Source organism: Manacus candei, unplaced genomic scaffold (assembly GCF_025592945.1).
Source record: "Manacus candei isolate 608988 ecotype Guabito, Panama unplaced genomic scaffold, ASM2559294v1 h1tg000065l, whole genome shotgun sequence".
NCBI lineage: Eukaryota > Metazoa > Chordata > Aves > Passeriformes > Pipridae > Manacus > Manacus candei.
This window is the reverse complement of record NW_026138113.1, coordinates 9,687,617-9,713,936: the sequence shown is the minus strand read 5'-3', so window position 1 is coordinate 9,713,936 and position 26,320 is coordinate 9,687,617. Positions and strand designations below refer to the sequence as shown.

Sequence of the window (26,320 nt, the reverse complement as noted above, 5' to 3'; positions counted from 1 at the left end):
TGCTGCACCTTTACAGAGGCTGTAGATGACTAAGTGCCTTATAAATGTAGTCACTTTTTCCCAGCAGAAATGACCCTAAATCTCCACTAAGACTTCTTTCCTATGGGTTTTACATCAGGCTCATCCACCAAATTGAAAAATGCTGTGTGAATGAAAGATACCTTCTTTTTGATAACATCCAGTTTTATGAAGTTGTCAAGAAGAAAGGAGAAGTGCCACAGAACAGTTTGGACACTCATTCAATCACAGACTATTTTCCACTTCTTCCAGGTATGGGACGGGATAGTTTCAAGGATTCATATTGAAATAATCACTTTGGGAATTCCAAGTAATGCTGAGAATGCTGACCCGGCTTCAGACAGAGCTGCAGACCTCTGGAGAACTGCAAAGGGGGCAATGGGGCAACAACTGCCAGGTACTTTCTTGCAGGTTCTTGAATTTTAGTGTTAGGTAAAGCAAAGTGACCCCATGGCTATGGTTGTGTTGGCTGGAAAACATGCCAGCTGGGAAATGCCACAGCACAGAGGAAGGAGACCAGCCCAGAGCCCTCTTTTCTAACTTTACACAGCCAAGGAATTCCAGATTCTTGAAGTCCAGATTTTGGCTAGTCTGTACTCCTGGGTGTTCTGGTAATTTTTTCTACAAATACATGAAACATCTCCATAATTGTGAGTTGGATGAAATATATTTATCCAGCTCAAATACTTCAGTAGTTGAACAAATACTGTCAAAGTCGTCATGGAAAATTATGCATTGGGTCTCCTATTGTCAGCACAGATTTCAGGATACATATGATTTTCCTCAAATCAAGGATGTCTTTCCAGTAACCTTGATGGGCTTAGGACACAATGAGGACAGGGTCAGATAGGTCAGACCCCCATTTTTATTTCAGAATCTCTGCAATTATAACACCATGAGAGGAAGCAGGATGACAAAATCTAACATTCTTCTAAGTCTAGACAACACAGCATGAAAAAGGCCAGGGACTCCTGTCTATTCCTTCTGTCTCCCACTGTGGCTATCACTAATAATAGCAATAATTGTGAGAATATGGTGGGAAGGAACACCCAAGAGATTGCTCAGTTGGAATTCGCTGTTCCCTTGTTTTTCCCTCATAATACATATTTGCTGTCCTTCTGCAAGGGATATCCCATGCCATTGGAAAGAAAATGGAAAGACATACATTGACCTGTGTGGTTAGCAAATAATTTTGCATCAATAAATTAGAGGAACTTGTAGTTTGTTTGCAGAAAAGTTGAGAAGAGATAAAAAGGTAACATTCCTCCCATTCCTTATTTGTTATAAAACATTTGCTTAGCTCTGGGCTGAAGGAATTTTCAGATCCAATATATCTTTGTGAAATTCCTCAGTATCCAGGTGTTATCACCAAGGTACAGCACTTGTTCTGTTTTCTTGGTGTGTCTCAAAAGGAAAAAGAATATCAGAATTAAATTTGGACAAGGGAAATGATGACATGGTATCTGCTGCAAGATTTTTTTTAATTGAAGATGGATTATAAGTTCAAAAATAAGGACAACTTTTTAAACCACTGAAACAGTTGATCTTAGCTACACAAAACCACAACCTACATGGAACAATTCTGAGAGTCACACACTAACATATCTGTTCCTAACAGGTCTCATTGGCCTCTTACTGGAACAGCACAGAGGCTGCTCCCATTTGCTCCCCCTGTGTTCTTAAACTCTGAGTGAAGCCTTTGGCTGCTTTTCCAGCCTGTAAACCTCATTCAGTTGGAGGTTTCAGCATCTCCAAAAAAACAGACCCTCCATAAAAACCAGAGCAGTGACAGGGAGTGAAGGACTTTCAGAACTTCCATTTCTCACCCATAATTTAAGAAAGCTGAGTGCTGAGATATCAGGCAAATCCTCACTACATCAGCAGAGCCTCATGGCTGTGGGTTCTCTGTTTGCATACAAGGCATTTTCATAACATGCTAATTAAATCAAAGGCAACAGCTTTAAGCATATTAAAGCTAGAGGAGTTTCAGAAACCAGATGCAAATAATGAGGTCAGAAGCACAATGAAGTGAAACTGAGAATTAAAACAGATAAATAATTGAACTGCAATGTCTCTGCTAAACATAACTACTGATGTAAAGTTAATTACAGTTCATACAAGAACAAGAGTATCTCAGCTAAACAAAGTGCTAAAAAATATGCATGTATTTTCTAAGGAATACTACTTATATCCAAAATGCCTTATTCAATGCTATGAGCATATAGATAAAATTAGGTGCTAAAAACCCACTGTCTTAACTGAGCAGCTAAAACAATGGCCAAAGAAATCAATGAAGTCTACACCAAATTTCTCAAAAGGAAGAGTTAAATCTTATTTCACACCCATTAAAATAGTTCCAAATATTCATGAAAAGTTTTAAAAGACTTGACAAAAGGCCAACTGAAATTGGCATAAAGCTTTCCACAGACTTCAGTGGACATCCATCCAAGACTTCTGCTGTGTTATTTCCCAAATGTCCAGCTCTTAAAAAAAAACAAACCAAACCATTGACTCAAACACATCCTAACAAGAGTTACAGAATGTACAGAGACAAAAAGCACAGTTTTTAGTTCTACTCAAATCAAATAAAAATTTAAATTAAGAACTTCCCTGAAATACAAGGAACAAGGAGAACAGATGACCTAAGAACGATGGCTGCTGGTTATTTAAGATCATCTGAGGTCAAAGATTCCCAGAAATCTAGTATTCACATCACATTGTTGGGACCATCTCATGTTACAGCATATTGGAGTCTTTCCTCATTCACTTTGCAGGGAAAACTCATGAAATTATCTTGTCTACAGATGAACTTGTCCACAGTTCATTTTAATCAAACTTTTATTTCCTGCCCTGATGCTCTGCTAAATCTCTGGCACTTTGGCACCACAGAGGAAACACAAAAGACCCATCTCTGCCCACAAAGGAGGAGTGACTGCCTTAGCTCAGGTGTCCCACCTGCGGGTTCTGCCTGCCAGACCATTTCCCATACTGAAAAAACAGGCATGTTGGGGGTCCAGAGAATATGAACTTACAACTTAGAGCTACCTGACAACAGCCAGAAGCTGCCTTTGGGCCCAGACTGGCCTACTAGAATTGGGCAGATGTCAATTTTTAAATAATGATATACAGCAACGTGTGCTAGAAGAGGAGAGAGGTCTCTCCATGACTCCTGTACCTGTGCTCAGACTCCACCACAGACTGACAGGGAGATGAGGCCCTTCCCTCAGGTTTTATGATCAGGTAATGGCAGTCCCTTCACCAAATACAGAAATGATCTTCACATCTGCAATCATCCCTCCATTCCTGCCAGGAGCACATGCTCCAAGGCAGCCAGAGGCAGCCCAGCCCAAACCAGGAGCAGCAGATCTGCTCAGAGCCTGGGTCAGCTCAACCACAGCACAACAACTCGTGTCTGGACACGGTTTTTGTACCAGCCAGCTCATGGCCAGCAGCTTGGAGAGCAGGACCAGTGATTTCAGAGCCATTTCAAAAGTACCCCTGGAGAAACCCGTGTGGAGGTGGCAGTCCCTGTGCTCACACCAGCAGCCTGAGACAGAATCCTGCCGGGCCAGCAGGAGAAGTGCCAGCTGTTTAGAACAGGTTTTGGGTCAAGCCTTGAAAATGTGGTAAATACATCATTTTCTCACACATGCCAAGGAATCCCAGGAAGAATAAAGTCCTGTTAAGTCTGTCAGCATTCATCATATGAATTCCTCTTTCACCCAAAGCAAAGATACTCAACCAATGCTATCGCGAGGCTGTTCAAAGCAATCCTGCACCATGTAAGCAGTTTAAATAAATTATTGTTTCTTTAGACAACGTGTAATGAAGTAGACTCACCTCTGGGGATGGGTTAAATTGGTAGTCTGAAAAATATGTGAGACTATAACCTTACTACAGTCATGAGCAAAACTACTTCCAAGAATTATATCCAGCAGTATAGTACAGCCTGACCTGGAACTGCAGATACCCGATATCACTGACTGACTTTTTGAGAGATGGCTTAGCTGAGCCCTTCTCAAGTTAGGGTCAAAATGTCAATGCTCTGGAAAATATAATCAAAATGAGCAAATTAAGATGTGAAATTAGGTAGAAAAAAAAATGACAAGCAGCATATCTGGAAAGCAGAAAGAAGGAGCTGAATTGCAGAAAAGTGTTGCTGAGGTGAAAGATATTTTTACCCTCGGGAAGCATCAGGAGCAAACAGCCAAGCCAATGGCAGTAAATCACAGTAATTAACCAAGTTCGTTCCCTCTCCACTCTGACCCACAGCCCCTTTTCTGGGAGTGGCTGCAGAGGGGACAGCAGCAGCTACAGAACTGATCTGGATTTTGCCTCCACACACTGTTTCTGTCCCCCTTCAGAAGGGCACTTACACAGTTACCCACATTACTGAAGCACAGGGTAAGTGAAACAAGCCACTCAAACACCGTGACAGGGACACCATCCATGATCCACCAACCAAAAGTGAAAAGCCTGGCCCCTAAATCCATACACAGATTGTTAAAGTAATGACAGACTTTTACAGAGTGTTAAGCACCCAGGAGCTCCCATTGAGCTGAACATTGTCTCTGCAAGCATTTCCAGAGTGCTTTTATACCACTTTGGGAAAGCAAATGTTCTGGGAAACTAGTGAGAATGGACTCTCATGAGGTTTCCAATAATACACATGTATTATTGAAGTCAGGAATCCCACGAGTAAAACTCGGAGCATGTTCATTTTTGATCCCATCCCAAACCAGGCAGCACAAAGGCATGCAAACACACCAAAGGAAAGAGAGAATTTTTAACTAAACTTTTCCCTAGCTTTTATGTTTGCCGAAAAAACGCACCCATCCTTCAGAAAAGTATCCAGTCTGCAAATGGGCAGCTCCTGATGACTACCCTGGAGTCAAGGAAATACAGAAGTGATGTTTTATTGGACTGGGTCCTTGGCCAATGAGAATAACCTCAGCAGACCTTTACTGATTTTCCCCAGATTGGAATACCTGGCTCTGTACCACAGCAAATGTTTAGGTTAAGTTAATGGCCTTTACACACACTAAAATATTTTTATCGTGAAAGAAGCATTAGAATCACTGGTTGCCTATTCTGACTTGAGAATTGTCAGCAGATGACATTTTTCTTTAAAATCTGACTCACAAAAATAACTCAATTATTCTGTTTTCTAACATAATATAGATTTCTTACAAATGTAAAATGTTACGAGTTCTTAACAATATAGCATTTTATTATTACCTGAGGATCTGACAGAAAGAGAGTACAATGTTTAAATTACCAGTCTGAGTTAGTCAATGAAAGACCACTCTGTTTGGTTGCTCAAAAGAAATGCTATGCAGAACATTCAGCAATTATTAAAACAAGGTAACAAAATTGCATGTCTTTAATTATTCCTATATGAACAAAGAGGGTGTTATCTCTGAATAGTGCCTTTGTATTTCTGCAGTTGACTGAACTTGTTTCAAACATCTTTATGCAACCCCCTGTCAGCATACGGCAAATAAGGAAATATTCTTATTTGTTCCTCCACTTAAGGTAATTGAACCAGTCACCTTGGTATTTAAATGTATTAAACTGGTATTTATTGCAGGGTAATGAGATATTCTAGAACTAACACAAAGTTGATTGCTTTGCCACAGATTAAATACTTGCTTGTCAGTATGTGAGCTCCCTCATTTCTCATATTTTGGGTTTTTTTGAAAAAAAAAAACAACCACAGAAGTGAGCATGATAAATGAACAGAAGAAAAATACTAATGTAAACTACAGCATTATGGCACTAACTGTATACCAGTAATATTTAAGTGAAGCACCAGAGGTTTACCAAGTTGCACTTAGGATCAGTTAATTTACAATTCCATCAGGAGGGCTCTTTGGCTCCCTATAAAGGTTTTGGAAGGCAATTAGCTAAAACCAACAGCTCAAATTTGGCCTTGGTAGCTGTACAAGCACTTGGGCATGGCCTGTTTAAGCAAATCCCTGCAATTGTAAGATAAAATCTACATCTTTTATTAGTTATGACAGCTCTGAAATCCATCACAAAGCAAACAGGAAACAGAGGGATTATTTAATGAGTGCATTTATGCTTCACTTTTCCTAAAAAGAGGCAGCCCACTATTTGACATGTGCTATCTGACAGTTGATTAGTTACTTAGGATACATCAAATAACAGAAAAACTTATTTCAGAGGGTAGCTTAGTTAGTTCCCTAATCTAACATCCCACATAACTGGCTGCCCAGCTTCAGAAAATGCTCAAGGTGTGAGAGGAGGTTGACCTTTTGGAAATCTTCAAAAGCACCCTCTCTCTGTCCTCTCATTCCATGTAACAGCACAAACTAAAAGCACCATTTATGTCCCTCTTAAATATCTGAAATTCAACTTCAAGATGCTCAGGTTTTTTAACAGATCTTTGGACAGGGCAGAATTTCATCCTAAGGACGGTTTGCTATGAATTATTTATGCTGCTTAAAGGATGAGGTGAAATGAAGATGTTCTGGCAAGGTTCTCCTTCCCCCCTGTGTGCAGCTAATCGATTTTATGTGGCTGGAGTTCAGATGTACAAATATTCCAGGGAAAGTGCATACGTTCTTAATGAAGCTTCTGTTCCTAGAGTGGTGATAAAGGCAAAACCAATAAAATTAAGGCATAGTGACACAGAAAATGAACAGCTTAAAAAAAAAAAAAAAGAAAAGAAAAGAACTGATAATAGATAACTAAAATCAGTACTTGGAAATTCCTTTCCATAGGTACTTAGCATTAACAGATGCTTGCTTGAGTGCTTCTGATCAGGAACATTCCTCCCTATCAGACAGGCAACTCCAAACATTAAAGTCATGAATTAGGCCCTGCAGAAAACAACACTATAAATTATGAGATTTTTTAAAAATAACACTGAAGGGCTTCAGTGTTTTATTTTCTTTCTGATTTCTTCAACAATTTTCAACTGAGATTTTTAAGGGGCTTTTTTACCCTTCATAATCATGTGTACTAGAATCAAACTTTACTGGGTTTTGTTTGGGGTTTTTTTAGTGAAAACACAGCTTTTCCAGTGATGACGGGCCATTGGCAGCTGGACCTTTCAGAACACTTCATGAATGAGAGCAGCAGGCAAGCTTGAAATACTCCCTCTCCCTCACAAGACACCCTGTTGAGGCTGCAGGTAACAGAGAGAGACACTTGCCCAAGCAAGTGCCCACCACCTGGGGCTACCTGATGGCAGCCCCTTCCCTCTGTTCAGGAGTTGTGGCTGCACAGTGACTCACACCAACTGCACCAAAGCCCCAGGCAAATGCCCTCCACGAGGGTGGTTCACCACCCACACCCACTTTTCCCCAGTGAAGATCCTCCTGATATAAACTTCAGCCTGGCAGAGCTGATGCAAATGAATTTGAGGGGGCAGAAGATCTGAGCCTGTCTGACCTGGGATAATTTGCATTCAAACAAAATAAATCCAGCTCAATTCCCATAGCAATTTTGCTTTGCTATGAATAGCTCAGGCAGCTCCAATAACGAGGGGCTCGGGTTACATCTGATTGCCAGCTGTATTGCTTACTAAGAAGTTAGATCAGTGGTTCCCAACCTTTTAATTTTCCTTGTTGGAGTATACATTGCTATGGATTAGTTACATGAGAGAGTGGTCACAAGGAACTCTGTAGGGAGCACAGTATCAGCTTTGCTGATATTCCACATACACAGACATATACATATGTTGAAATATCTATGTGGGAAGGAGAAGGGGAGTGGAACAAAAGAGCTTAGGCAATTAAGGGAATGGAAAACAAGAAGCAAAGATGGCCCAGGAGTGAGAATGTCAGGCTGGCGCCTGGGTTATCTGGATTAAACTCCCAGTTCTTCAGCATTTCAGCTCCTCTGCTCCTTCTGTCTCAGTTTTATAGGTAGGATTCTGTAACCAACCCAGAAAATGCTCAAGAGAGATTTGTGAAGGTTCACATTTGACCCTGGCTGGGTGGTTCTATTAAAGAGCCTCCATGTGCCCTACTCTAAGCTACAGCCCCAGCCTTCAGGATGCCCCTGGGCAGCTTAGCCTGTGCTCCTGTTCTTTTGCTTCAACAGTCTCTTTGAAACAGGCCAGCAGCCTAGGTGCCTCCAAATATCTTTCCCCCCCACCCAAGAAAAGGTAAATCAGTAAAACCTTGACTGCAATTCACATGATTAAACCCCAAATACAGGGCAGCAGCACCCCAAAGATCCACCAAGTTTAAATAAGACCTCACCATTTTCTCAGTTTTCCACAACATTAAGAAACCTGTACAATGGCAACTGCACATAATATTTTGACAGCCATACAAACATCCTTAGCATCCAGAGCTTGGTTTATAATGGACATTTGAATAAGGAGTTATTTACCAAGATAAATGCAGTACCTCACATCTGTGTTCCATGTCATGAAGAACCCTCATATTTGTAAGCCCTGTCTACAACCACAAAACCTGTCTTCCCCAGATTATATTGCCAAGTGTGTCATGGGTCCAGAAAGCTTTTTTTTTAATCTCCTTGTAGCCAAGTGCTACTGATCTGCACTGCTCAGCCTTCCTGCACTCATCTTTGTCCTGCTTTAAAGCTGCACACACTCACTCACACTCCTCTCCCACAAATTAGCCAATGCTTTTATTTTAAGGGGATGATGCCCAAATGTGAGCATGGTATAACTGCTCTGCTGAAGACACTGTGCTGAAGTTAAAAGCAGGAAGCCTGGATTTGTCCCAGACTAGAGTAATTTTTAATACTGTTATAAATGGAAGTTTGATGAGAAGTAATTTTGAGTACTATTTTCTAACTATAGAAATCTCTGTAGTAGAAACAACTGTGATGACATGCAAAAACTGCCACAAAGAGGTCCTGTTGGATATGAAATAAAACATCATGCCATGGCTATTTTAAAATGGACATAGAAAAATACTACCTTAATATTGGTCCAAGTTTTCAGCATAAAGTGATCCATTCTTCAACCTAATGCATCCATTTACATCTCCTGACATCTTGTCTGCTGACTAAGTCAGAGCCCAAAACACAAGCCTAAACCAGTACTTGGAGTGTTAACACAATGGTTTGCAGGTATTCAGATCCATGTTTGAATTGTACCCACTGAACAGGCTAGAAGAACTAAAATGGTCACAAAAGGTTATACTAAAGTCTAGTGATGGTAAAAATCAATGTAAGCCTGTGAATTATGTGACTGTTTAGCTGGGATGACTCCTAAGAAAGATGATGTGGGAGCATTTATTTATGTCTTTTCATTAAAGAAATCAGTTCAACCTTTGAGAATCAGAGGTGAAAACAGGAGACAAAGAAGAAGGTTAGGAGAGGACAGACACGTTCCCATCTCTACAGTCCCACAGGAACTGATTCAAGAAGGGAGGGCCTGGATTCCTGTGTCAGCAAGCACACACTGTGAAGAGCATTTCTTCATGAAAGCATTTGTACAATAGTGTTTTTAGCACACTACCTTACGTATCAGGCTCTCAAAATATAGTCTGTGGAGCTTGAAAGCTCTAAGTAACCCTGTGATGTTCTCTGAGATCTCAGAAAATAGGAAAACTAAAGTGACAAAGGGAAGGTTGTGCCTGAAAGCAACTTCTTTTTCCATGAGATATTCCTGATATTAAATTAGTCAAAGATGTCCAGATATCTATTGCACAGATGTTGCACTATGTTAAACACCATAGGCCTTCTACTGAAATAAAGATGCAGTGAAGACAAGGGAGGTATTTTGTTGACAGCTCAGCATGTTGCAAAGTTATAAAAGGATGTTAAAAAAATATATATCAGCAGAAAGATTTAAGAGGCAAAATTTCCTAAGCAGCCTGACCTTGTTTCTGCAATGAATCTACTGAACAGTAGGTTAAGCAAAGGTCAGGTTAAGCATAGGTTAAGAAAAAAAGCTCCAAGGGGAGGAATGTGCTGTCAGGGTCACCAAGGCTCTGGGACATCAGGGAAGTGTGTGAGAGTCACAGACACTTCAGCTTCAAATGTAGATCATAGTCCCAGGGCCTGGGTGTTCTCCCTGCTCCATCCTGACACCACAGGACACAGCCAGCAGTGAGAGAAGTGCTCTTGGATCTTGAGCCCTTGCCTAGAAATCAGGACACACCTGGTCTGCTGAGAAGTGCTGCACGTGTCAAATAATTAGTGCATCAAAGCTCACCAACATCCATAAACAAGAGACAATTTGCCTACTTTCATAAGCTAGAACTAGAAAAATGAATGTGAAAAGTGGCAAATGTGGTCCTTCCATTCCCAGTCTCTACACAGCCTCTGATTTAGCATTCTGATATTCTAACTCCTCTGCTAGAGCCTGTCCTCAAGCCCCTGTCCCATGTATGACCATATCCCTGACTTTTCCCCAAAACAATTGGCTGCTCAGTGGCCTCTAAAGGAGCACTGCCTGCCAAAAGACTATTGGCATGATAGTAGTCAAGCACCCTTTGTGACTACACATTTTCCTACAGAAGCTTCCAGGAGTTAAAGCACAATCCTGGCACTTCTCAGTGTGAATCTGCCCCACTTCACACGTTGTGACTAAATACAGGAGTGTTCCTGCAATCCATCTGGATCATCAGTCAGTCACTCCACCTTTTCTTCCTTCCAGGTGGTAACGCAAACAGAGGAAAAGCCAGAAGGAGCTCTTGTGAAACATTTCCTCTCTTCACAGCATGTTACACCACACACTCCTCCCACTGCAGAAAACCAGCGGTGTTAATGTGCTCTGGAAGTAAATTAGGCACAAATAGCACCATGGGGAACTTAAATATTTTGAGTGTATACCATATAATCAGGAAATGCCCACCCTCTTTATCTGTTAGGAACAAGGAAACTGAAAGCTTTGTAATTTTAAACTGCCCATCAGTTGCTATGAATCAATCAGGCCTCTTGCTGGGGAGAGACAGCACACACAAGGCTGGCAAGATAACAGAGGGTTTAAGCTACACTCCCCATCCTGTCGGAATAATTTCAGCCCAAGATTCCACATCTGATTCCACCCCTCTCCGTGGCTTCACTGAACCCCCCAAGGGGACTTGAATAGGACACTGAACTTTCCTAGATTTTCAGATTATTTATACCATCACTAATTCTCAGAAATGTCACTAATCTGAAATAAATTTAACCTTGTTTTCAATAGCAAATAAATTTTATAAAAATAATTTAGAGATTTACAGTGACTTAGTCCTTTAACATATTTTAACAAATGATAAAGGAAGTCATGCAAGACTGATATACAACCTCTACATTAATAATTTTTTTTGCAATAACCCAACATCCATCCACTTACTACAAAAAATCAAAGACAAATCACAGCTACTTTCTCTTTAAAATTTAAGTCCCTTCCTGGAAGAAGCAAGAAGGTGTTGACTTAAGTGATAATTACTATTTTGCTAGGAGATAATACAGTTATTGAACAGCAGAAGAGAGAACAGCCATAAAAAGCACTGCCTTGTGCAACTTTATGGACATACGAATAGTATTTCACTAACAATGGATGCCAAATTGCACCATCCTTTGTAAGATAAAGATTAAAGAATTGACACTAATTCAGTGCATTGGTATAGAAAAGTATGTATGAATATATAAATTCCTCTTCCTTTTTACTGGCAGTTCAAACACAAGAAGCCAGGTCCAAAAGCTAAGTTATTGTTAAGGGCATGTGGCATGTCCAGGGAGATATTTTGGAGCATATGGGCACCATCCAGGGCAGGTTGATGGTGGGCATGAAACACAGCCCCATGGGAAATCCTCCACATCTTCTGTTAATCCTAACACAGGAGTAGGGCTGTGGAGGCAGAATGACCAAATGCTTCAGTTTGCAGAAGACAGACCTTCATTCTGGATGAATAACATTTCCTTCTGTTTTGTTTCTCACATCAGAGTGTGTTCCTGACTTTCCCAAACTGTAGTCTTTCAAATGACTAAATAAATCACGTGAACAGCCACAACAAAAAAATACACAATTCCCTCAGCCCTCGAGCTATTTGCAAGTAATTTAGTGTTGTGGTGCTGCTCTGCACCAGAAAGCTAGTTTTCAAGAAATGCTTGGGAAATTACAACTAAAATAAACTTCTAAGGGCACTGTAACCCAAAAACTGAGAACCTGTAAACAGAAGCAGGGCAATACTCAGAGGCCAAGACCACGGTCTGGCATGTTTTTGCTCCCAGCTTCATCTATCTGTGGTGATGTACCAGCCTCTATGTTTGGCTTCTGGTCCAAACTGTCTTTTCAGTGGTATTTTGTCTGTCCCACAGGCTGATGGAGAACATAAGCCTTTGTCACCACCTCACAAACCTGATGTTCCCTGACACTGACTGTACCCTGTGCTGCCCTGGCTCCCACCCTGTCCTTGGGACCACGGATGGTCCTCATTAAGCTGGACCTGCAGGACTGTCCGTGCCTCAGGCAGTTAAAATGACCACCCACTCTCTCTGGCAAACACAGGAATCAATTAACCATTCCTGCCACAGCGTTCTCCTCTCTGCAGTTACTCAGCTCTCCCCGGACGGGCAGAAGATGAACAGGGTCTTGTCCCCTACAGGTGTGCCAGGATGACACGGATCATCTCCTTGCACATTTTTGCAGATCAAACTGGGAAGTCCCTCTGCTGTATAACAAGGGCAACAAGCCTCAAAAGCTACCATTGTCTGTTTCTCTCAATACCAGATGTGCCTTTATCAGGGTTTGATTTGGGTTAGGCCAAATAACCACTTAACGTTTACTGTTGGCTTCATACTTTTTGGTGGCCATCCTGCTTCCTTTACTCCTTCATTGTCAGAATACTCTGGCAGCAGAGTGGAATGAAAACACTTGGCACTAACACACTGAAACGTATCTGGCAACTGCAGGCACTACATGCCAAGCACTTGAGTGCATTTTCTAGCAGTAGCAGCAGCAGCTGATTCTCTGGGAAACTGCCTGAGCTCCTGCCCCATTTCACTGCTGGCTGTCACAAGTCTGAGCAGTCCATGAGAACAGCACAGGGTCACAGCCTGCACATGGGTTTCTTTGCCCTGCAACATCCTGTTTTCCTCCATTTAACTTCTGATTCAGTGAAATCTGATTATACAGCACCCCCTTGGATTATGTACAACATGCATTTTGGGGTCTGCCAGGAGAAACACGCTTCACTTTTGTGATGAGCCAGTGGTGCTTCCCGTTTTCCAAACGTCTTTCTAAACCAATAGCAACTACAGTGATGTTTCCCAAAGAAGTGGTGTGCCTATTGACTCAAGGGCCAAGATGATGTAGGGAATAAGAAAAGAGACCTCTCCCTAGGCCAGGTTCAGATCCAAAGCAGTCAGCATAACACATATTACTCACCACAAGAAGATGAAGCCCATAAACCAGCAAATACCTGTCAATGAGAGTAGGCAATACTGGAGTGCAGGAATCAGCAGATGTCAGCAGCTCCCTTGTGTCTCAGCCTGGAAATTATCCTTTTTCTGTCCCAAGCTTTTGCTGCCAGAGGCAGGATAACAAGCTGACTCGTTATGTACTTACTAGTACATAATGTCAGGACTGCAAAAAAATATCCACATGGCCTTGAGTATGGCTTGTGGTATGAAGAGAACCAGCAAATAGAGAAAAAACCTAGAGGCTGGAGGTCCTGCTGTGGTAGGCTGGTCTCTCCAGTGATTTCAGAGACATTTATTGCAAACAATGGAAGAGTGGACTACAAGGAATTATTCTTTATCAGAAAAAGTAACAAATAAGTGCCAAAGTGACACAAGCATTTTTCTTGTCTATGCCATAATCATCCACAGTAGACTGAAAAACAAAACAACAACAACAAAAAAAGAAAACAAACAAAAAAAACCCCACCTCAGCCCTACCCCAAGACTGATATTTTTATAGTTAATTTATACTTGCATCTAACAAAATAAGTAACATAACTTTCTGTCAAGTGTTAACAAGAAATGACACTGGGTAGCCATATTTTTACAGAAGTTTAAACCTTCTTCTCTGATGCTGCCTTATACTTGTTATTTATACCTATCCCTTACCATGACCAGTTTATACTTTACTAGCAGTATTAACTTGAATTATTTCTTTAGGTTTAGTCTCGCCTGATTTTAAGACTTACTGTTTTGATGACTTCTTCCTTAAAAAAGAATGAGAGTGTGGCATAAGACAGGCCTGGTCAAAAAAGAATTATTATTAAATGCTTGCTCTTTTCACTTAAGTGCAATAATTTGCACACAGCAAATCTGTTTTTAATTTCATGATTTAAAAAGAACTAATTATATTCTGGTGTTATATAAATTTTCTATCTCATGGCAAGGAAACTGCAGGTCTGAAGAGTAATCCATGTTTCATTAGTTTGTGTATTCTGCCACAGAATATAATATTACATTCTTAAATTAGTTGGAAGCCACACTGTGCTGCAGAGTATAAAAACAAAAGTGAGGGCTCAAGCTAGGTCAAGCATATTTTGTATAGGTCCATTAAAAATCTCATTCCATTAATATTAATAAAGATGTTGAGATACAAAAGTCCTTCAATTAACATATATTAGGCAGGCAGGCACAAGCATTCAAGTGATCCCACTGTGAACAGCAAGAACCCAGTCCTCAAAGAATAAAGCCCCGAGTGTGCTGTGTACAGAGAGGGGCAGCCTGAAATGCTAATGCCCAGGGGAGTGAAAAGGCAACACCCCATTGTCTGTGCAAGCAAATATCACTTTATTGCCTCAGCTTCCTCTTCTATGAAGCAGGTTTGTGCAAGGCCTTCTTATTCCAGTAAGACTAATTTCAAGACCCATGATCTTTGTCATCAAACCTTTTGTCTTATACTGTTTTTTGGCAGGAACTTGCTGGGCAGCCGCACACGAGATTCAGGAAAGGGATTTTCATCTTGCAGTACAACTTGTTTGCAGATTTCCCCAGCTTATGAACTAACATTGTAAAGAAAGAAATTACCTTGCATGTTCCAGAAACTGCTCTGGACAATAATGGTTCCCACGGTACCGAGCTTCAACCATCAAGACTCATTCCCTTGCATCTGACCTGATTATTTGACATTTCTTCACCCTCATTCTCGGTGACTTCCGAGCACGATAAACAATAAAAGGTTACTGATGTCAACCTATTATGAGCCAGGATGTTGTTCTCATCTAACACAGAGTAAAGCCAGCACTGAAGCTTAATTAATACATGTTTGTAAATTGTGCTGAGCTGCAAGGCATTATGATTTCAGGTTTCTTCTGTAAATGTTTACCTCGGAGCTTTAGTCAATGCTCCACTGTCTGAACCAAAGATAAGTTCTGCTTCCATCAGCTATTCACATAGCTGGTCAAATCACTGTCAGAGCAAATCAATAGGAAATTCCTTTAGCATACTGTAATTTATGGTAGACCTGCAGCAACAGAATTGGGATTAAAATGGGATGAGAAAAGGCAAGAAAGAACCAACATTTCTGCTCCCAGTGACATGATCAAAAAGACAGAGGAAAACCTTGTTTGTAATGGAATTATCCATTAAAGTTCAATTCAGATACCGTTTAAGGGCTAGTCAGAGCCTTCCTAACACAAAATATATTGCAGTCTGAGTTTCAGCTGCTAAAACTCACTGTAGGTCCACTGCCAGCTCCCACTGCAGAGACAACTAAATTTAACCCCTCTCCTGCCAGCTCACTGAGAGAAGACCATAACAAAGTGAGGCACACAGAGCTAACAGCTCCTGTATGTGGTCAGCAGTCCACTCAGAGGAAACACTCTGGATGACTAAAGGCTGCTGACATTAGTGGGGTTGTTGTCAGGTTACCACTGGACACTGCAACTTCCAAAAAGAGAAAGCAGGTACCTTCTAGAAAATCCCTAGAGAGCTGTAAGTCAACAACATTGCCCATGCTCAGGAGAGAATGAAATCAAATGCAAATAGCTCTGAAATGGTCTTGAAGAATTGACTGATGTGTTATGGGCATCACTGCTCTGGATGCCTTTGCTTAGCATGGCCCCAGCTTTTATCTTGCCCTCATCCGTGGGCTGCAAATTTCCAAACCACAGGCACTGAAAACAGTCTTTAGACCTCCAACCTTCTCTCCTGTTTGCAGTACTGGGCAGCAATCCCAGTGATCCATCTACTTTCAATGAGTACAGGACATGCTGTACATCAGACACACAAACCCATCCCTAAAAAGTTGCAAGTCAGAAAAAATTATCTTAAATACCTTGTGGACTTAAACACAATACAGTGACAAACAAAAATCATAGGTGCCCAAAGATCTGAGGGACTTATAAGAGCTGGTAAACTCCCAGTGACCATCCAGACCAGTCCACAGTGAATCAAAGTCAAGTCTCCAACTGAGTGCAAGTGTGCAAGTCACAAAGCTGTCACCATAATCAGGGCACTGGTTCTGCAGAGAGGGTAAGGAGGGAATAAGCCTGGAAAAAAACAATGTTTAAGACCAGTTTTGATATCACTTCTTGCTCAAATTAAGTGGACTGTGTGTCAGGATCAGGGCACAACCAAGGCACTCCTGTGCTCCCCACTGCACTGCTGTGTGTCAGGTACAGAGCTCCAGGAGTGGGCAGCTTGAGCTGGAATTGAACTACATTTTCACAGACTGTCACTGTGTTTTGGGTAAACAAAAGCCTTTACACACCAGGTCTGCAAACCTGGTACCTTCCTCAAACACTTCTGAAGTGAAGGAAGGAGAGAGGAAAGACAGAAATAAAACCTCGTTTAGGTTAATTGTTAGTGACTATAAGCTGCTATTAGTTATTTGAATCTGCCTCTAAAAGGAGAAATATTTCTGATATTTCTCAGCACAGCAGTTCACAGCTGTGCAGAAGAGAATACTCTGCCTCTCGGCAGTGGGGATGGTATGGTCCAAATGAAAATAGTGGTCCAAATGAAAATAAAAATCCTCATGACATCAAAGACATCCTGTTATGAAGAGGTCAAGTCTGTGCAGACAGGTCATCCTCTTCTGACCCTCATGAGGGCATCTGTCTATAAGCTTCTCTCTAATGGACTAGGGAAAGTGTGGGAACTAAGTTTTGTGGAAAGACTTTGCTACAGCAAAAACGCTGATGTTACAAGTATAGAGAGAGTCTTGCCTTTGGAAGTGATGGTGAGAGTGCAGCTTAACAAGAAGGGCCAGGATGAACTGTCTACCTCAGTTCCCTGTTCCTGGAACCACTCTAAAGGTGCAAGCAACAGTGCTCACAACAGCCTCGAGTCTGGTTGGAAACACACTGACAAACACTGACAAACCATTTCCATGCTCTGCTGGAGCAAAACCAGGGCAGGCACAAGTGACAGAGGACCAGCTCCTGTGGGTACTTGAGAGCTGCTGTGCATCCACAGCCCACTGTGCTCAGTCTGATGGAGTTAAAGTGCTCTCAGGGACACAGTGCTTCCTCTATGTATGTTGCAGGTTTTTAAATATAAAACCAGAAAGAAATGTAGCCTCTATTACTTTATCCGTCAAGCAGAAGCAGGTCATTTCTCATCATTAACCCTCTTTAATTACATTTCTTACCTATCAGGAATCAGTAGTGTCAAAATGCCTGGGATAACACTGTCTTTGTCCCACAGAGTTAAAGGCAGAGTTAAACAGAAAGCTTATCAGACAGATATGGAGAAGGGCAATCAATAACCTAATCTCACAATTCATCACAGTCAGTTCAATGTTGAGACCAGAAACAGTGTCTTGTATTTGCCTAGTATAAATTAAAATATCCTCAAGAATATTACTTTTCCCCATTGTCACCTCATTTTCCTGTAGAGATTTTTCTCATTTTCATATTTACCATATTATGGACTAATGGAATAATAACGGAAAAATGTTCATCAAAACAATGGACAAAATTATGATCCTGTAAAACACAGTTTGTGTTTTATACAGGATGGAGATGCAATGGTGTGTGAATATAAAGAAAGTCAAAGAACTCATGCCAGATGCTGCTCATGTCATGCTGGTAAAATGGCAGAAAACATAAGATTTGTGTACTAGCTTCTGGGTGGACTAAAACCAGTTTTAAGAATAAGAAAAATCACCAGCTCTCTACTTGGTTTCTCTTGAAGGTCCCACTGGGACAAATTTTGTCATACTTTTACAGCTGTAGATTCCTAAAGGAACCTCACTACAAACAGCAATTATTTTGTACCTTCACCAGCAGTCTGGCTCACTGAGTTTGATGGGAGTTTGGCTGCATAAGAACCTTGGGATTTGTCTCAACATATTTAATTGGACTTAAAGTGTGAGCTCTAGGAATAGGAGGCTGTTGTTACACGAACTTACATGATGCTGATACAGGGTGCAATTAAATGACTACAAAGACTGGGTACATGAGTTGCCCTGCCTGCCTCTCAGGTGGCCAGACTGCATTAAGTAGCTTTAATTTTGTGGTTTCTTTGATACTTGGAGCAAAGTCCTGCCCTCAGACAAGCACACACAATCTCCACTGAATTAATACATCTCCTGTATATCTCTCAGTGCTACATCTAACCCTTTCTCCAGTCCTAGACTCCTCTGACAGCTCAGTGAGTGTAACATGATTCATCCTTCCCTCCTCTTTCTCTTCCCTTGACTAGACACTAATAAACATAACAGAACTTGAGACAAGAGAAAGAGGCCCCTTACAATGACAGATTCAATCACATCCTACCAAAACCAGAGGAGGGCACCACTACTTCTTCTAATTAAGGTACATAAATAAATGGGAGAGAATGGCCCACATTCACATCTGGTGCAAGCAGGTGCAGCCTCTCAAGCCTCCATTCTAAGGGGTTTGCTTAGGGCTAAATTTGGCCTGAACAATAAAACTGTGTATTCTATAGTTTTAAGGGACCTGAACTGTTCCACTCAGCAGTACTTGTTTTCTCTGACCCAAAACACACACAGATCTCCTCTGGGACTCGATGGCAGGCAAGTCCCTTACGTTGTACGAGTGGTTTGCTCCTCTGGGCACATGTGTAGTTCCTGCTCTCCACCCTCACCTGTCTCCTGCACCAGCAGTGCCCCCACAAATGCTGTATAACAAACTACTGGCTCATTAGGTCACCAATCCCTGTGTTGTGCATTGGACTACAGTAAAACTTGTTTGACTTTGCAGGAGAGTTCTTGTTCACAAGGGAAATGTGACTCCTGCTCCTAAATGCAGAGCCACAAATTACTTTTGAGAGTGTCTCTAGAATACAGCTGGACACCTCTGAGGTTCTCTTGTACTCTGCCCTGATTTACTGTGTGACTGCAAACAACTCACTGTATACAGGAGATTCTGTATACAGAAACATAAAGTAAGGAGACAAAAACTGGCAAATAAAGAGAGACAACACAGGGATACACAGACTAGGAAGGCAGCAGTGAGGCTTTTAGATGTCATCATGGAAGCAGAGTTAGAGATGCTGAACCTACAGCAGCTAGTAGATACTGTTTTTATTGCAGATTAAATAGCACATGTGGATGAGAATGGGCAAGAGGAATGAGGTAGGAACACAGACACAACCACACTGAGTAGGTCCTAAAAAAACAATTCCATATTCTAACAGTGGCCAGCATCATCTCCTTCAGGAAAACAGAAAAACCACTGCATTCTGTGGATTTGACAGTCTGCCTCCCAGTTAGCTAGCTAAAGGCAATTATAAGTAATAATGAATTACAAAATAATAATAGTAATAAAAAAAATAATTAGAATAAGCAAGAATTAGCTCAAATCAGGGGTTTGGAGGAAAAAAAGACTGAACTTGGAAAGAATGAACAGTTTGAATTGGAGAATGTAAAAAGGGAATGAAGCAACAAGAGAAACCAGTGGCCTGGATGTAGCAACTGGGAGAGGACAAGGGACTGAAGGAAACTCCAAGAAGTCATGCAGGGATAACAGAAGAGGTTTATTAAAAGCAATAATGAATATCAGTGGAGAAAGAAGTTGAACATTTTGCATTTCTATTCAGGCCACATTGCGATGATGTCAAAGAGAGAAACCAGTTGTGTATTTACTAACATAAACAAACTCATTGACCCGAAGGTGTAATAGTTTAAAAAAAAAAGACCCTTGAGAGTGAGAATGGATTAACAAAATATATGAAAAACACTATCACAGCGCTGTGGAAGGAACGTATGATGTTCTCCACAGACAGCCCAGAACACAGTTTTCATTTAAAAAACAAGTAAAAGCACAGCTTTCTTGCTGCATAACAGATGCCCCAGCAAGCAAAGGATGCTGACTGAAGCACGAAAGGGCAGAAAACAGAAAAAAAAGCAAGTTTCCATTTGAAAAGCAAAGCACCTAAACATTTTGATCATGAAAAGAGGAACTACTGTAGTAAACTTGTGCACATCCTCCTGAAATGCCAACTTACTGTATCAGAGCATGAAGAGCATACATCCAGTTCTGCCTTCTGACACACCAAGAAAATTGTGTTGACTGATGGAAACATTTGGTCTCAAATCAACAAATCAGCATAAAAATGTAGGGCCTTCCTGTCAACTAAGCCATTAAATCATAAGATACACACAACTCTTAATAGATCTATATCAAGGCAAGAAATTCTTGCTCCTTTCCAGTGTTAAGGTCATCCTGCCTAACAAACCATTTCATATAGACTCTCTCCAAAGTCTCCTCTGCAGGCAATAGCAGATAACAGACAGCTGAATGACTGAATACTCTAGGTCATCCAAAAAATTAGATCAAAGAGTCCCTGTAGTCTATTGAAATGCAATTGCTTCCAAATCACATTGTGGTGTTCCAGGCTTGAAAGAATGGGTCACTGCAGCTTTATTGTAGAGAAGCTATTGCTAATGAAAGGAACAATGGAAAGATTAGTGCTACCAACCATATAGAAGAAACACCACTTTCGGTTTAATTGCAGTGAACAAAGCAAATAGGAAAGAAGGGCAACCAAGTGACAAAAGTAGTTGGTGCAAAAAGGATATAGAAGCTATTCACAAGGTTCTCTTGATCAGAGCACAGCGTCCAGACTTAACATATGATTACTGAATTTGGATCACAGTGAGAAGTGACGTGGTTGTCATTACAGACAGCTGACGACACATTTTTAAGAGGGCAGCCTTGTAAACTGAAAGACTGAGAATCCTGTTGATAATTTGCCTGAGATTCATTAGGTGCACTGAAATTAACAGATGGATAAAGGAACAATTATACTTTGGGATACCTACTCTCCAGGAGATTACTGTAAGTAAAGGTTTACTTCATTTACCAGTTTAAAAATAACAATTTAAGGTGAAATCTATTGAACCTTGGAACTAATTAAAGAGAGATTCTAATTGCTGATAATCTAGGTACTGCCAGAATAAATTCGTTCATGCCACAATATTTATTCTCTTTTGATCAGTTTCTGGATCTCTCCTAAGTGAAGCTCACCAGTCATAACAACCTCTGTGTCGAGACAGTGGTAAAAGATCCATTTCAGTCTCAGTTAAGATCACCACATTCTGTTCCTCTTTGACCTGAGGCAGGCTTGAACCTTCCTTCTCCAGACAAGACTTGACAAGCCCAACTTCACTTAGCTCAGAAAGCATGTTAAAAACCAAAACGTGACCAAACAGGGGGGGTGTCACCTAAACTGTACCTGTGGCGTGTAGGTAGAGCATTTCCCTTAGAGGAAAAGGCAAAACACTCAAATAAGTGAAAACAGGGTATTTTCTGAGTAAATCTGGTAAAAAGTAGCAATTGTGAACACGAGGCTTCCAGAGAAAAAACTAAGCACATCCAATATTAACAGTTCAGCACTAACAACACAACTTTAAAAGCCAAAGAAAGCTTCATTCCAGTTCCGGGCACCTGCTCCAAACTCCCACTTGCAACTGTTCAAGTGAACTGTAAGATACTAATTCCTCTAACTTGCTGAGAAAAAAAAAAAAAAAAAAAAAAAAAAAGAGTAGAGCATTCAAAATATAACCCAGACCACTTCAACCAGTTATCAACAGCCCTTCCTAATGAACAGGCTTCTCAAGTCACTGATTCCAGTTTCAAAGGAAACACTGGCTGTCTCAAGTGCTCCTTCTTCGGTCCCATCACACAGTTCAATAGCCCTTAGAGACAAGTACCTTTGCAAAACAGATTTCTAGAGGGTGACCCAACATATCCTCTGGACCTTAGTCAAGCACAAAGCACACAGATGACTTCATATACCAGTGCTAAAATGACACTGCCTTACTCTGCCTCCACAGCAGACTGCTTTGCAAGTGCAAGGGTTTAAGCCTAAAAAACATCCATAACTATTAATTCTGTAGATGATTCTTCTAAATTGCATCAGTACAGACTTCTCTGCAGGCAATGAGCACTGTCAAACACACTTTGAAAAAACCACTTGTGAGTGACAATTTTTCATGAACTTTGATGACAGCCATAAATGGAAAATATGCAACGATAATATTTAACACATTCATAAGAGATCAACTCATCAAGACTTGTAAACCCAAATAAGGCTTGAATTATCAAAGGAAACAAAGGGAAACTGGTTCATGACTCCTGCTGAGCTCGGAAATTCACCCATCCTTAAAGCAGTTGACAAAACTAGGTAAAATAATATTTTTTCACAAGCTTCTGGATAGTTGTTGGTTTTTTTTTCCTTTATTCATAGGAGTTCACAAAGGCAGGAAGAGCTTATACTTCAGAGCGAGCAGAAATGTATAAACTATCACAAGCCATAACAAATTGTTATGGGATAATTACTAGGACTACCAGCCAGTCTTCTGTTTGTTTTTTCCCCTGAAACACTGTCATCAACAAATACAAAGGGTGTGATGTTTTCCCTGAAAGACTGTCATCAACAAATACAAAGGGTGTGATGCAGTTCACTGGCTTTAACTAAATCTCTTCTGTTAAATGCAGTAGCAACTAGTGGTGCTAGGAAAATCAGCAAATGGTGTATGGTACCCTGAATATTATATGAATTACATTCCTTCGGCTACTATTCCACATACGAAAATACTTTTAGTGCTGATTTGTTTTAAATAGACACTTACCAAGCCTACACATGTAGATATTGCTACCGAAGAGGTGCTATCATTCCTTATAAATCCCTGGTAGAAACACTGCTCAATGTCATGTTCCTGAGAATTTGACACTCCATCTTTCCCGAGTACCTGGACAATAAAACTGTTGCTTAAAATGGTCGAAGGTTTAAGTTCTAAGTGAAGTTCCTGTCCAAATGCTGAAAATTTGTAGTGCAAGGAACTCTTTGAACTCTGAGTTGATCTCTTTCTCCTAGTACTGTGCAAAACATCATGTGAAATGTACGATCCGCTGGAATCCACTCTGACAGGTGTCACAAACACATAATCTGTAAGGATAAAAAGTTAGCCATCAGCTTTGGTATCCCACAAACCAGGTAAGCAGCACTCTGACCCGGGGAGCACCAGGCATTCACTCTGGGATGAAGCCTCCCCTCACTCAGGGACTGGCCTGAAAGCTCTGCAGGCTCTGTGTGTGCAGCCTTGCCTGCATAAATTCACCCCTGTTAAGTCTCACAGGCTCTCAGACTGTGTTTGTTTCTTTTGTGCCCCACTGAGAGGCACAGACTAACTAGCATAGCTGTGAACATTCCCACAACTGCTCCTCTGAAGACATTTGTCATCACCAGCAGATCTGTAGACTTTCCCCTCCCCCTGTATTAATTGCTGTCAAATGTGAAGGCCGTTCTGGTTTGAGAGGCTTTTTCCTTCCCTAAGAATGCAGCAAATATTGTATCACTGTAGGGATAACCATGACTGAGACTTTGCAGAACTATACCACTTGTTCAAATGGATTAAAGGATTAATTTATTAATGCCTTAACTGAGTGAGACCTCATCTCTTTGTAGTGACTTGATTAGACTGGGTTTCAAATTGTAACTGACCTTCAGCAGAAAGAGATTACATCCTACCTAATAACCTTTAGTCAACCATTGCTAATTGCATGTCAAAGAAATGTATTGTTTTGAATAAAACGTGAAAAACTACAAAACTATTTTTGAGAATGCTGAGATCTACTCAAAACCACTTAGGAAAGGGGAAAAAATAGAGGCCATGATTCACCTGGCTGTGTGTGTCTTAAGCCTGAAGTACATCACCATTGGTGTTGACCTAGCAGGGATTACTTGTGTCACAGAACCAGGGTCTGAATTTTAGCTGTTTCCTGAACTAGGATCTTTGCACCTAGTCCTGGTTACACAAGTAATTAGGCTGAATAAACTGCCTTCCAACCCCATTCTAATTTTTGGGCTGTATTTCTCTATGGATACTTAGATGTCCATGCATTTAACAAAACAATTAATTTCTCTTAGTAAATTGAAATAACACCATGTAAAAAAAGAGGAAAACCCCTTTCTTCTTGTGTTGTAACAGATGTTGCAAAAACTATCAATCTCTTTGCCTGAATAGACTTTATTGGACACACATTAAGCTGAGAACATAACCACTGATAGGTTGTTTTCCCTTAGACAGTGGAAACAATACATCAAGAGCTTTCACTTTCCTCTAGTGGTGTTAATCAACAGCAGAAGTTGAGGACGCTAAGAAGGCTGGTGGCCAAAAAATGTGAGCAGCTGCTAGAGAGAGGGAATCCCCAGTGAGCAGAGAACAGGGTGCAAGAGGGTTTTCCTTTCTGCACCCTGGTGTGGTTCTCTATTGTACTTTGTTTCCACTCACACCCAGTAAAAAGCATATACTGCACTTCAAACATCCCAAAGTCATCAGCATCTACATGTTAGTCCCTGCGACCTGGGAACAAACAGCTCCTGAGCTCCTGCTCACAGGAGTCCTTTCTCTCCAGGTTTGTTTTCACTCAGCCTGCATTGCACGGCTCCTTCCGCTCTCCCACCCAAATATTTTCATTACTTTTGTCTCACTGCTTCCACAACAGACACACGAGGTTCTGCTGTTGCGGCTACACACACATTCATCTTTCTAATCACACATGGAAATGTGGATGTATTTACTATCCCATTCATTTGCTTTGCTGTTACACGTAGTTCCTTTCAGCTTTAACACACGGGGCTTAACAAGTTAATCCCTGCCCATGGTTCGCTATCCCACAGCAGCCAGCCTGCCTGCACTTTATGCTCCCCAAACACTGCGGCTTCTTCCCTTTAAATGCTCACTCCACCGAAAAAAAAAAAAAAAGCATCCATGCAAATGTTCACATAGACAGACACAGAAAGAGCTATACAAACCATGAGTCAATTCACTGATGCTGTCACTGGTTAAAGTTGCTGCATGAGACATGCAACAGAGGCAGCACAGCTGAAGGGTCTGCAAGAGAAAAAAAAATAAAAAAAGAGAGAGAGAAAAGGAGTATTGGGCGAGATTTCCTCCACAAGGGAAGGCAGAAAGACAAGGCACCAGGGACTGCAGTAACCTGGTACGGTAAAGCACACTAGGCGACTGCAAAAGAAAAGTGCTCTCGACCTGCCTTTACAGTGCTTCCAAGCCACGGGAGAGTCTGGAATTGCATGGAGCTGCCGCCGCCGAGGATCGCGACAGGTAAAGTCCAGACGGCCAGCAGGAGACAGTCCATGTTCCGCCGCGCACCTGGCGTGTGCTACCTGCCCCCGAAAGCGTGCGGGCGAGCCCGGCCGCCCCGCATGGTCACCTGGGCGCTGCCCCGCAGCCGCTCGGGCGGCCGGCGGAGCCCGTGGAGCGGCGCCCAGGTGAGCGCGCCCCGGCCGGCCCAGCGCTTTGAGCCGGCCCAGCGCTCTAGGCTGGGCTTTAACCCGCCGCCGCCGCGGGGCAGCGCTGCCTCCGGCACCGCGAGCGCAGCGGCCGCCGCCCGGGGGGCGACGCGGAACGGGCGGGCGGGACCAATGGGGAGGAGCGGGGCCGGGCCGGGGGAGGCACCTGGGACCGGGAATGGGGCGGGGGGATCGGCCGCGGGACGCGGGGAAGGGCTGGGCTGGGCCGGCGCACCTGTGCGGAGGTGCGGGGGGCGCGGTCCGAGGGGTGAATCGCTGAATCACACGATGGGTCAGGTTGGAAGGGACCACAGTTCGTCTTGTCCAACCAGGTCCGTGCCAGAGCACATGGCACAGGATCGCATCCAGGTGGTTCTTGAGTATCTCCAGTGAAGGAGGCTCCACACCCGCTCCAATCTCTGTTCCAGTGCTCGGTCACTGCACAGGAAAGTTGTTCTTCCTCACGTTGAGGTGGAACTTCCTGGGCATCAGTTTCTGCCCATTCCTCTTGATCCATTGCTGGGCACCACCAAGAACAGCCTGGCTCCATCTTCTTGGCACCCCTCCTTCAGATATTTGTAGACATTGATGAGGTCTCCTCTCAGTCGCCTCTTTGCAAGGACTAGAGATTTGTGAGGGTGCTGGACCAGCCATGCAGCTTCCCCCACTCACTTGA

The 26,320-nt window shown here is 42.0% G+C and overlaps 1 protein-coding gene across 1 annotated transcript in view; it reads right to left on the bottom strand.

Annotated features, from left to right (window-relative positions):
- The window catches only part of ADAMTS18 (ADAM metallopeptidase with thrombospondin type 1 motif 18), a 79,355-nt gene extending 53,494 nt beyond the window's left edge, over positions 1 to 25,861 (bottom strand). Inside the window, exons 1-3 of the mRNA XM_051805972.1 lie at positions 25,386 to 25,861; positions 25,147 to 25,225; positions 22,961 to 23,277 (exon numbers count right to left, since the gene is read on the bottom strand). Coding sequence (XP_051661932.1) covers positions 22,961 to 23,277; positions 25,147 to 25,225; positions 25,386 to 25,490 — 501 coding nt within the window. The 5' untranslated portion in view covers positions 25,491 to 25,861. The remainder of the gene's footprint in view (positions 1 to 22,960; positions 23,278 to 25,146; positions 25,226 to 25,385) is intronic.
- Between the last annotated feature and the right edge of the window lie 459 nt (positions 25,862 to 26,320).